The following is an 11,384-nucleotide window of genomic DNA, read 5'->3' as shown; positions in this document are numbered from 1 at the left end:
AGAGAAAAGATATTCTCTTAAAACAGTTACTTTTACCATATAAACAGATTAAAAATACTAAAATGTCAAGCCGGGCGGTGGTGGCGCACGCCTTTAATCCCAGCACTCGGGAGGCAGAGGCAGGCGGATCTCTGTGAGTTCGAGACCAGCCTGGTCTACAGAGCTAGTTCCAGGACAGGCTCCAAAGCCACAGCGAAACCCTGTCTCGAAAAACCAAAAAAATAAATAAATAAATAAATAAATAAAAATAAAAATACTAAAATGTCATGTGGAAATAAATCTCTGAGTTGATTTTAAGAAGAAAAGTGAAACCTACATAACTTAGTCAATTAAAGGCAGATGGGAAATCAAACAGAGATAAAGAAAATTGATTGAGCCAAAGAGATACGTAGCCACTGAAGGAGAAAGATGCCAGAACATTACCAGTAAGTCACAGCCTTGCGACAATACATATATTAATAGAAATGGGTTTATTTAAGATGTAAGGGCTAATGAGGAATATGCCTGAGCCATTGATTATAGAGTAATGTAATTAATATAGTTTCTTTTTTTTTAATTTAATTTTATTATTTCTTAAGGTTATTTATTTATTTATTTATTTATTTATTATGTATTCAGTGTTCTGCCTGCATGTATGCCTGCAGGCCATTACAGATGGTTATGAGCCACCATGTGGTTGCTGGGAATTGAACTCAGGACCTTTGGAAGAGCAGGCAAAGCTCTTAACCACTGAGCCATCTCTCCAGCCCCAATTAATATAGTTTCTGTGTGACACATTGGGTCTTGGCAGTTGAGAAATGAAAACAGAGTCTCCATTTACACTAAGCAAATGGGCCTGTGAAGGATAAGAAAAAAAGAATCTTGATCCACCAACTAATGGAAACAGAGGCAGAGATGCACATTGGAGCACTGGATTGAGCTCCCAAAGATCAGTTGAAGAGTGGGAGGAATGAGAATGTGAGCAAAGAGGTTAAGACCTTGATGGGTTCACCCACTGAAACAGTTTACGTAAGCTAATGGGAGCTCACCAACTCCAGCTGGACTGGGAAGGAACAAGCATAGAACCAAACTAGTCCCTCGTATTGTGGTTGACAGTTGCATGGCTGGGGAAGAATGAGGGGCCACTGGCAGTGGCACCAGGATTTAACCCTACTGTGTATACTGGGTTTTTGGAAACCTTTTATCTTTGGATGGATACCTTGCTCAGCCTAGATTAGTAGGGAGGGCCTTCGACTTCACCCTCTCTGAGGATTGGATGGGCTGGCGTGGAAGGGTATATGGAGGGAATAGGAGGAGGGGAGGGAGTGGGAACTTGAATTCGTATGTATAATGAAAAAAAGATATCTTGTTTTCTTTTTTAAAAAAGAAAGAAAGCCAGAAATAAAGAAAAACAAAAGAACCACAAAGAAAATAAAACACTTAACCCCTCTCCCAAAATGAAAGAAAATGAAAAAATATAGCTTAGGACCAGTGACTAAGCAAGAGCAAAAGTCAGTAAACAATGTTTCTCTGTGGTTTTTGACTTTCATTCCTAGCTTGAGTTTCAAACCTAAGGTCACACAATTGTGGGTTGTGATCTGGCAATATCAGTAAAATAAACCTGTTCATTACTTGAGATGATTTTAGTTAGAGAGAGAATTTAATAACAGCAGGAAACAGGCAAGTCAGAACAACAGGTGATATACAAGAACAGTTTATTATTGCTGGGTAGAACATGGGAACGTTGTCTTTTGAAGGAAAGGGAACGATATTAGGACTTTAGATGGCAAAAGCCATAGAAGGTGCAGCCAGAGCTTCATTAGCTATTGTTGTAAGACCAGGAACGTGCGAGGATTGAAAGCAATACTGACAGTGGAGCTGGAGCTCATAGGATGTAAGTTGGAAATAGAATCCATGAATAAATTAGAGGTCATTTGTATAATATTTTGTCCCCATATCATTCCTATTTTATCTATTCCCTGAGAAACTGAGTAAGGCACTATTACAAAAATAATTGGCTGATTCTTGGAAAAGGATTTATTATGTTGGGTGATTATCACTGTTGACTTATTTAGGCCAGCAGTGAAAAAGAAGCAAGTGGGGCAGAAAGAAATGAAGATCCAGTTTAATAGAGAAAACCAGCATGAGGCAGTTTAAAGGGCACTGCTGTGATGAAGAAGAGGGAGAACATTTCGTGAAGTTTAGCACCATTAAAGAGAAGGCCTTTCTTAGCATTCGAAGCCTAGGAAGGTAACCTAAGGGTAAGACTCCATTCATCTAAGCCTTCAATTTGTGTAGGCATAGGCAACCTGATTCCTAATTCAAAGAAGCAACGCCATACAGAACCTTCTGTAATTCTGATCTATTGTGGTCTTTGGGGAACAAGCTCCAAGACTGTACTAGGGTTTGAAAATAATAATAATAATAGTTATTATTATTAAAATCCACGAATGTTGGTTAGGACTAAACATTTCTATCTGCTGGGTAGAAAAGGAGCACACATGTTCTATTGGTAGCTTTCTCATTCCTGCATCATGAACTCTCTGTCCTCATTTTCCATACAGTTATACATATTCCCAACAGAAAGCTCTTATTTACACTGCATGGCCAGATAGACTGTGAGTGAGTAACCATGGCAACACGCTGCTGTGAGCCAGGCTCTGGTGCTGTGCAGGTGTGGTGCTCTGGTGCCTTGGTGTGGGGAGTTATGTTTTCATGTTATCAGCCTGACTTTTCGCAAGTGAGGAACTGGCACCAAACTTGCTTTATGCTGGGTCTTGGCTCAACTATCACACCTGTGGGTTTTGTCCTTGTGCGTTTCATTGTAGTGACAGTTAGTCTACTGTGATTTTGCATTGAGGTCTAAAATATGTGAATTGTTTGTAGCAGCCTGGAATTGGGAGACATCGCCATTCTCCTATGTTATCCTGAGTCATTGATAGAAATCAGGACCTAGGTGCATTGCAGTCTTTGTGGAAGACTAGATCTAGTTATGAAGCATATCCCTGTATATTTTCCATTGATGGAAAGTAGATACTTTAGTGAGGATTCATCTTTTGATTGTTCACAGTAAATGCCCACGAGATTGAGATGTAATCTTGAGATTACATGTGCAGTTTATATGAAAATCCCTGGTAATGGCGTGATTCCACAGCTGTTTTACACATGTAAATTCCAGAGAGAAGCATACAGTGTGTTGAGTCTATGGCATCATAAGCCTTCCTTGAAACAAGGTTCCTCCATTAGAGAATTATTCATCTGGTGGGTGACTTCTAAACTCTAATTGCCATCCGCTGCAACTCTGATAGAGCTATTGCTACCAGCATCTATCAGCATTGGTTCAAGTGTAGTAGTGTCCATCACAAGTTAGAAGCCAAATTTGGGGGGGGGGGGGAATAATACGTGTTGTACTTGTAGTGGAAATGAAAATTATGCAGAATCTATAAGTCATAGAATCTTCTTCTGTGGTTTCAGTTCAGCACTGTTGCACCAATCTGTTTTGCGGAGTCAGAAACTTGTTGCAGATTCTGTGAGATTTCACTGTATGCATCTGTGAAGATGAAGCCACAGTTGTATGTTGAGATGATAGGATGTTGAGATAACCAAGCTGTGAGACATATGGCCTGGAGAGCTGCATACAGGGAGGACAACCAGCAAAAGAGGGACATCTATAAAAGTTTACAGGAATAGAACTATGTAGACCCTTTGGGAATGAAGTCCTAACAGCCTGAGACACACCTACATGATTCATTGTTTACCCTGATAAGTTTTAGTCTTACCTTGGTCAAATCTTCCCTATGCTAATATTCCTTGCTTTCTTTCATTTTTTGTTTATTCTTCTTTCATACTATACAATGAGTCAATACACCCAGTTTCTCCATCTTATTTTTCCTTTTAGTAGTTAGTATTTCTTCATTCAATTTTCTTGTGTACTGTGTACTGCTGCTCTGCTTCCTTGTCTCTCTCTGTTAATAGACATTTCTCTTGTAAGGTGATATCTCATTCAAAGGATACAAAATCATAGAGTCCTGGACACAATTAGCTATTAGTGTAGGACCAGGAAAAATGAAATAGGTGTTAGGAGTAATGGCAGAAATTGGGGATAGAGATAATAGGATTTCAGCTGGAAATAAATAAACTGCAGAAAAAAAATGAATCCTGAGGTCATTTGTGTGATATTTTGGCTCAAATCTTTCTTCCTCTGCCTATGCTCTGGAAATTTAGTAAGACAGAATTAAAAAATAATGAGCTAATATCTTAAATGGAACATTGAATCTGTTCATGGTTATCACTGATGGCTTATTCAGGTGTACAGTGGAAAAAACAACTGGAGCAAATATTAATAAAAATGAGAAGGTAGTTTCAGACAGCAGTCATGTGTTGAGATAGGCAGGGATTTTCAAGGTGTTTATCACCATTATAGAGAAGGCCCACGCTATGGAATGGAAGCTTATCAAGGTGCCCTAGGGGTAAGACTCTGGCCACAGAAACCTTCAATTTAGGGAAGGTGTGAGCAAAGTGATTCATAGTCTCAGGAAGCTACTTCTTTCTAAACCTTCTACACCTGTGGTCCAAGCTCGTTAGTGTCCTTCACAATTAAGAAATCACACTTTTTGGCATCACCCCTATGTGTTGCTCTTGGAAACAAGAAAGAATCAAAATTTAAGATCATGGATTTTTAGTTTATGGTTAACGATTATCATCTATGTTTGGCAGAGTTAGAAGCCCAGAGAGGAGACAGTGAGAGATCATTGCATGAAGCTATGAGGATTGAAGCCCGGCGTTGTTGGTTACTTCTTTTACTCTTTTCTCTATTGAGGGCCTGCCACCCAGTTCTCAAATAAATCTCACACGTGGAGACTTATTTTTCCTTATAAATGTCTGACCTTGGCTTGTTTTGGCTTCTTTCAAGGCAGGTTGTTTTTAACTCAATTGTTCTCTCTACCTTTTCACTCTGGCCTTCATCTTTCTCTATTCTGTATTCCCTTCTTTATTTCTACTCCATGGCTTCTGTGTACCTAGGTGAATGTCTCCTGTTGTCCTCTCCTTTTCTTGACTCTTCTTCCCCGTTTCCTCCCAGAGTTCTCCTCCCCTTTTATTCTCTTTGACTGGAAGCCTTCCCTATGCTTTCTTGCCATGCTATTGATCATTCAGCTCTTTTCCATATTAACCAGGTATTTTAGATTAGGCAAAGTATCACAACTTCACAGAGCTAACCCAATGCAGCATAAAAAACTGCAGCACTACTTTGCATCATTAAATCAAAAGTTCTACAGCATAAACAAGTACTACACAATTAGAAATGTTATTTCACAACACACTGGGTTTTGATTTTGAGCTCAAAGATGTTTGGATACCTAAGTTATGATACAACTTCCATGGAGACCTAGCTGCTCATAATGAGTGGAATTTACCATAGAGAGAAATGCAGAAGTTTTAATTGTTTTGTTTGCTTGTCTGAGTAACCTCTGATGTGTGGCTCCAAATTCCTCAAAGTAAAATGAGGGGGGCTTCATTCACAGCTTTATTTGTTTTTATGTCATTGGGTGATGACCCTGGAATGTAGGCTTTTTACATGTCAAGCATATGCTGCTGTGCCCAGCTTCACACATATCTTGAATTTTAAATTTGACAGAGGGTTTCATTCTGATTCCCAGGATGCCATGTATTCATGGCATTAATACTGCCTGAGCAATCTGAGTCATTGAATTGCAGGTGCATAAATGTCTTCCTGCTTGTTATGCTTGCTTTGAATATTTTTTACTCAATATGAGTATTTTATGTGTCTGCATGGATATGCAACATATGGGTACCTAGTCTTCAGAGTGATCAAAGCATCTCAAAAATCCTGAACTTGAAATAATTAATAATTGCAATCCCCATGTAAGTACTGGCAATTTTGCCCACCTCTTTTCAAGACCAGGAAGAGCTCAGTTGTACTCAGCCATATTTCCAGACCTGTGTTAATTAGTTGTGCCCAACATTTATATTGCTAATGTTTTCATCTGTCCATTTATAATTATTTTAAACATAAAGTACCATTTCATAAAATGTTTGGTATTGCAGTTTAAAATAGGACACTTCAGCTGTCTGGAGTATGAACACAGAACTAGAGTGAATGTATAATTCTTTGTAGGAACTTCAGTAGATATCTCTGAATTCTTTCTATCTGCTTTGTTTGGTTCGCTATTTTTTTTTTTTGTTTTGTTTTTTGAGACAGGGTTTCTCTGTGGTTTTGGAGCCTGTCCTGGAACTAGCTCTTGTAGACCAGGCTGGTCTCGAACTCTGGTTCACTAATTTTTGCAATGGAGTTAGGGTCTTAATGTGTACTTCCGCCTGTCCTGGACATGATTCCATAGGCATGGCCAGCATTCAACTCAGAGACAAATATACATACCTCTGCTTTCTGAGTGCTTAAAGGCATGAGTCAGTATACCCAGTTTGTCCGCTGTATTTTTCTTCTTTGTGATTAGTATTTCTTCATATAATTTTCTCATGTGTACTATGTCCTGTTGATCTATTTTCTTGGCTTTATCTATTAATAGACAGTTCTTTTGTAATGTGATACCCCATTCAAAGGGTACAAAAATGACAGACTTGCCTCTCCTATTTAATTTCCTTCTAAAGTGACTGTCTGTGTCATGGAATAATAGCCGGGAACACCAGAATTTTATGACTATACAGTCAAAGATGTATACATTTACAATGTTGTCACCATCATGCTTTCTGTTATACACATGAATGAAATATTTTAGAGGGCAGTAACCTATGATGATGTGCATATCAACTTCTCTCGGGAGGAGTGGAATTTGCTGGATGCTTCCCAGAAGAATCTCTACAAAGATGTGATGCTGGAGACCTACAGGAACCTCGTTACTATAGGTAAAAGTAAACTTCCTTCATGTTTCAAAATAAGGGGACAACTTTTTCTTGATTAATGTTATTCTTCTCTAATTTGATGTAGAAAGAATAAGAATGAGGTAAATAAAGCAGTTATAGTTCTAAGGTTCCCTTAAGATAACAGCTTAAATAGTATACAATTTTCAATAACTTAACATACATTTTCTGGTATTATATTTTAGGATGCATTTGGGAAGATCATAATACTGAAGAACATTGTCCATGTTCTAGAAGTCATGAAAGGTAATTTTCATTTGCAAGCTGATAACAATGTGCCTCTCATGAAACTGTTATGTGTCCTGAAAGTTTTAGTCAAAATCAGCAGTGTAAATAATTACAGTTTTAGGTGAACTGGTGGTTATTAAATTCTCACGAATCCATATTTCATATATGTAAGTTGCATTTGAATGACATTCTCTTAAGAAAGAAGTCAGGAAAGCAATGCCTAAACAGATATCACCTTTTGAGCCATAGCACCATGAGAGCTTTTTTGTAGACCTGCAAAGACACTTTTTTCTTGCTACTTATATTACAAAATGTATACACATTGATGATATATCTGCAAAACTTTGTATTAAACCAATAACCCATAGTAAATCTTGTATTACTCATACACTTCTTGTGACTGTGATAAGTTTAGTGAAAGAAGCAGTTAGAGTTGAGTCAAGTGGCAGTTGTTCTACAGAAACCTTGATATTATACCACAAGTCTGTGAGAAGCAGCAAGTCAAACCTTGAGAATTCAATTTGTAATTCTTTTATTTGTTATTCTTCTTTACTATGTATACCATACATTACACTTAAAACAAGTGTATGAGTATGGGGATATAGAGAGATATAGCATACCACTCTCTAAGAACAATTAGATAACCAGTAGTCTCCAAGTTGAGTATACTTGTTGAATTGGATTCAAGTATACCAGTAATTGGTTTTCCACCATCATTGTTAATTCATGAACAAAATCACACTGCAAAAAGCCATATGAGTTCTAGAACTGTGCAAATACTTCTGGGTGTCCTAGTTCACATAGCAAATGTAATATGGTTCACAGTATAGGAGAATTCATGAATGTTAAAGCTCTGAGTTTATCCAGTTCTCTTTACATATGTATAAAATATCATATAGAAAAGTTTCTGTGAGCCGGGTGGTGGTGGCATACGCCTTTAATCCCAGTACTCGGGAGGCAGAGGCAGGTGGATTTCTGTGAGTTCGAGACCAGCCTCGTCTACAAGAGCTAGTTCCAGGACAGGATCCAAAGCCACAGAGAAACCCTGTCTCGAAAAACCAAAAAAAGAAAAAAAAGAAAAAAAAAGAAAAGAAAAGTGTCTGTGACTATAAAAAGGTAAGCCATAAAAGAAAGGAATTGACCATTGGAGGTATCTTCCAATTTGCAAAACAGTGCCTGATTAAAAAGCAAAACATGAGTTTAGACACAGTTATAAAAACTTAGTATCTGATTCCCCTTTATAGTTGGAACATATTATAAAATTAATTCATACAGACACAACAGTGTATTGAATGTGATAAAGCTTTTTTATTTGCCTATTATCCTTGCAGCATTGAAAGAATTCAAACTGGAGAGAAACTTTCAGTATATATTCAGCGTGGTAAACCCTTGACATATGACAGTCACCTTAAATGGAATGAAAGAAGACATACTGAAGAGAAACCTTATGAATGTAATCAGTGTGGTAAGGCCTTTGCATATCACAGTCATCTTCAAGTGCATGAAAGAACACATACTGGAGAGAAACCCTATGAATGTAATCAGTGTGGCAAGGCCTTTGCAACTCAGAGTAGTCTTCAAAAACATAAAAGAACACACACTGGAGAGAAACCCTATGAATGTAATCAGTGTGGTAAGGCCTTTGCAACTCACAGTAGTCTTCAAAACCATAAAAGAACACATACCGGAGAGAAACCCTACGGATGTAATCAGTGTGGTAAGGCCTTTGCAACTCACAGTAGTCTTCAAAACCATAAAAGAACACATACTGGAGAGAAACCATATGAATGTAATCAGTGTGGAAAGGCCTTTGCACAGTCCAGTGGTCTTCAAAAGCATAAAAGAACACATACTGGAGAAAAACCCTATGAATGTAATCAGTGTGGTACGGCATTTGCACAACACAGTAATCTTCAAAAGCATAAAAGAACACATAGTGGAGAGAAACCCTATGGATGTAATCAGTGTGGTAAGGCCTTTGCACGGTACAATGTTCTTCAATGCCATGAAAGAACACATACTGGAGAGAAACCCTATGAATGCAATCAGTGTGGTAAGGCCTTTGCAACTCTCAGTAGTCTTCAAAACCATAAAAGAACACATACTGGAGAAAAACCCTATAAATGTAATGAGTGTGGTATGGTATTTGCAGCTCACAGGACTCTTAAAAGGCATAAAAGAACACATATTGGAGAGAAACAGAATGAATGAGATCAGTGTAATAAAGGCTTTTTGTGTTTTATCCATCGTCAAATGCATAAAAGTACACATACAGGAGAGAAACCATGAATGGAATCTGTGTGGTCAATCCTTTGTCACAATAATCTCCAAATACATTAAATAAACCATCCTGGAGAGAAATTAGGAATTTAATGAGTGTAGTCTTCAAAAACATGAAAAAACATCCTGCAGTGAAACTCTATAAATAACTTCAGTGTAGTAATGTTTTATACTTTATACTGGAGTAAAACTTTTTGTGTGTAATCAATCTGCAAAGGCTTTTGCAAATTACAATAGCCTTTGGGTACCTGAAGAGAAACCTGAGGGCTTATTCTAAATTATTTTTCAAGATTCTAAGCCAATACACTTACAGTCAGCTAACTAACAGCATTCATTGTGTAGAAAAAAATTTGATAGTGTCAATAATTTGTTCAATATGATACCACTTTATTTTGTTTTCACCAGGAAACTAATGTACAAACATAATTCTTGAATTTATGAAGTCTTATGGGTAGGAGGAAGTCCCAGTCAAAGAATCATACCCTGTTACTGAAATGAGATCCAAAGGAAAACACTTTGTCCCTGAGTCTAGAAGTAGTTATAAAAACAACATCACCCTGAAAACTGAGTCAAATGTTAAAAGGGTTCAGTGAAGGAAACACACTTTGGCTCTCAAAGCAGAGCCAAAGAAACACACTCTTCCCTTGTTCAACTGAGCACAAAACCAACGAATCCCTGAGCACAAAATCTAGCCCATGTCTCGGCTTGTTCAAGCTCAGGGATTGAAATCTGATCAATTTCCAGCTTCAAAATCTCCTTAGAAGATATCTGGTTTTAAGAAGCCTGTATGTGCCATATGCTCATTCAATTGGCAGCTGCCCCTTTCCACCCTGGCAGAGGCAGTCACTCTCTTCCCTCCCAAATAAATCTCTTGACTAAGATTTCTGTGAAGATCCTCTTTCACTGAAATGGATCAGAAACTCCCTAGTGGAGTTGAATTGAGATATAATTGATACTTCTCCTTGGAAACTCATTTAGCCCAGAGGAGCACAGAAGCAATGGAGACACCTCTTATGGGACACTCTATTAGGGGAGTGGAGCAGATCAGTAACAGACATTTTTGCTGGGAAACTCCTTAGAAGAATGGAGCTGATCCCAGCTGTGATGGCTCTCTCTGTCAGAGAGGAACATTATTGTTACATCTAGTGGGGTGCCCTTCTCTTCACAACTGTAGGTGTTTCCTGACTTCAGGGTGTAAGGATACCTTTCCCTCTAGTACTATAACTTGTGCTATAAATAATAATAATAATATTGTAACCCTTTTAGATTTTATACTTCTCTTCAATTGCAAGGCATAAGTAATTCAGGTATAACCATGGATTGTACTCAGGTCTTTTTTGTTGTGATATAATCTCTATTTCAAATTATAAATGCATTTAATTTGTCCCTTGGTCCTAGAAGATAAAAGGATCACCATGAAAGTTCCATGGCAAAAATGGTCAGACCTGACAACTAAAGCAGTATCTTAAGAACTCACATCTTTAATCTCTTGCATGAAGCAGAGAGTGGGAACTGGAACTGGCGTATGGATGTAAATTCTCATAGCCTACCCTCAGTGACATATTTCCTTCTGTAGGACAGCTTGTCCTAAATCTTCCCAAATTATATCACCAGCTTAGAAGGATTAATTTCTCTTACTTCAATTTTAAATTTGCTTTCTTTTTACATAAACCAATTCATGCTGAAAGTTGTTTTAATTGTAATTATGTGATGCATGTGTGTGTCTCTGGGTATGTGAATTTTCATTCTGTATTCTGAGAAAATTAACACCTTGGATCTTGGAGAAGGAATTATGGGAAGCTCTTAAAAATCTGACCTTTGTCTTGCCCAGTTCCTGCAGTCATTATGTCCCAAAGAAAAATCACACAGAGTTCTACATAAGTTATAAACTGATTGACCCATTAGTTCAGGCTTCGTATTAGCTCTTATAAGTTATATTAACCTATTATTCTTATCTCTGTTAGCCACATGGCTCAGTACCTTTTTCAGCGGGGCAGGTC

General features: G+C 37.8%; 1 protein-coding gene across 1 annotated transcript; it reads left to right on the top strand.

Annotated features, from left to right (window-relative positions):
* The first annotated feature begins 2,122 nt into the window (after positions 1–2,122).
* Positions 2,123–9,315, top strand: LOC121442776 (zinc finger protein 120-like). Its single transcript, XM_041644387.1, has 5 exons — positions 2,123–2,229; positions 4,403–4,448; positions 6,735–6,861; positions 7,062–7,122; positions 8,436–9,315. The coding sequence occupies exons 1-5, from the start codon at positions 2,123–2,125 to the stop codon at positions 9,313–9,315; spliced, it is 1,221 nt and encodes a 406-aa protein (XP_041500321.1).
* Positions 9,316–11,384: the final 2,069 nt, after the last annotated feature.

Source organism: Microtus oregoni, unplaced genomic scaffold, assembly GCF_018167655.1.
Source record: "Microtus oregoni isolate MIOR12 unplaced genomic scaffold, Mior012 000095F_ref0000231, whole genome shotgun sequence".
Taxonomy (NCBI): Eukaryota; Metazoa; Chordata; class Mammalia; order Rodentia; family Cricetidae; genus Microtus; species Microtus oregoni.
Note: the sequence above shows the minus strand (reverse complement) of the source record. Positions and strands in the feature narration are given on the sequence as shown.

Excerpts from the sequence above, each read along its gene's own strand:
- LOC121442776 (XM_041644387.1), top strand. The coding sequence starts at position 2,123 with ATGAGGCAGTTTAAAGGGCACTGCTGTGATGAAGAAGAGGGAGAACAT. Across the intron at positions 2,230-4,402 it reads AGCATTCGAAGCCTAGGAAG|AGAAGGCCCACGCTATGGAA; the intron begins GTAACCTAAGGG and ends TCACCATTATAG. Across the intron at positions 6,862-7,061 it reads CAGGAACCTCGTTACTATAG|GATGCATTTGGGAAGATCAT; the intron begins GTAAAAGTAAAC and ends ATTATATTTTAG.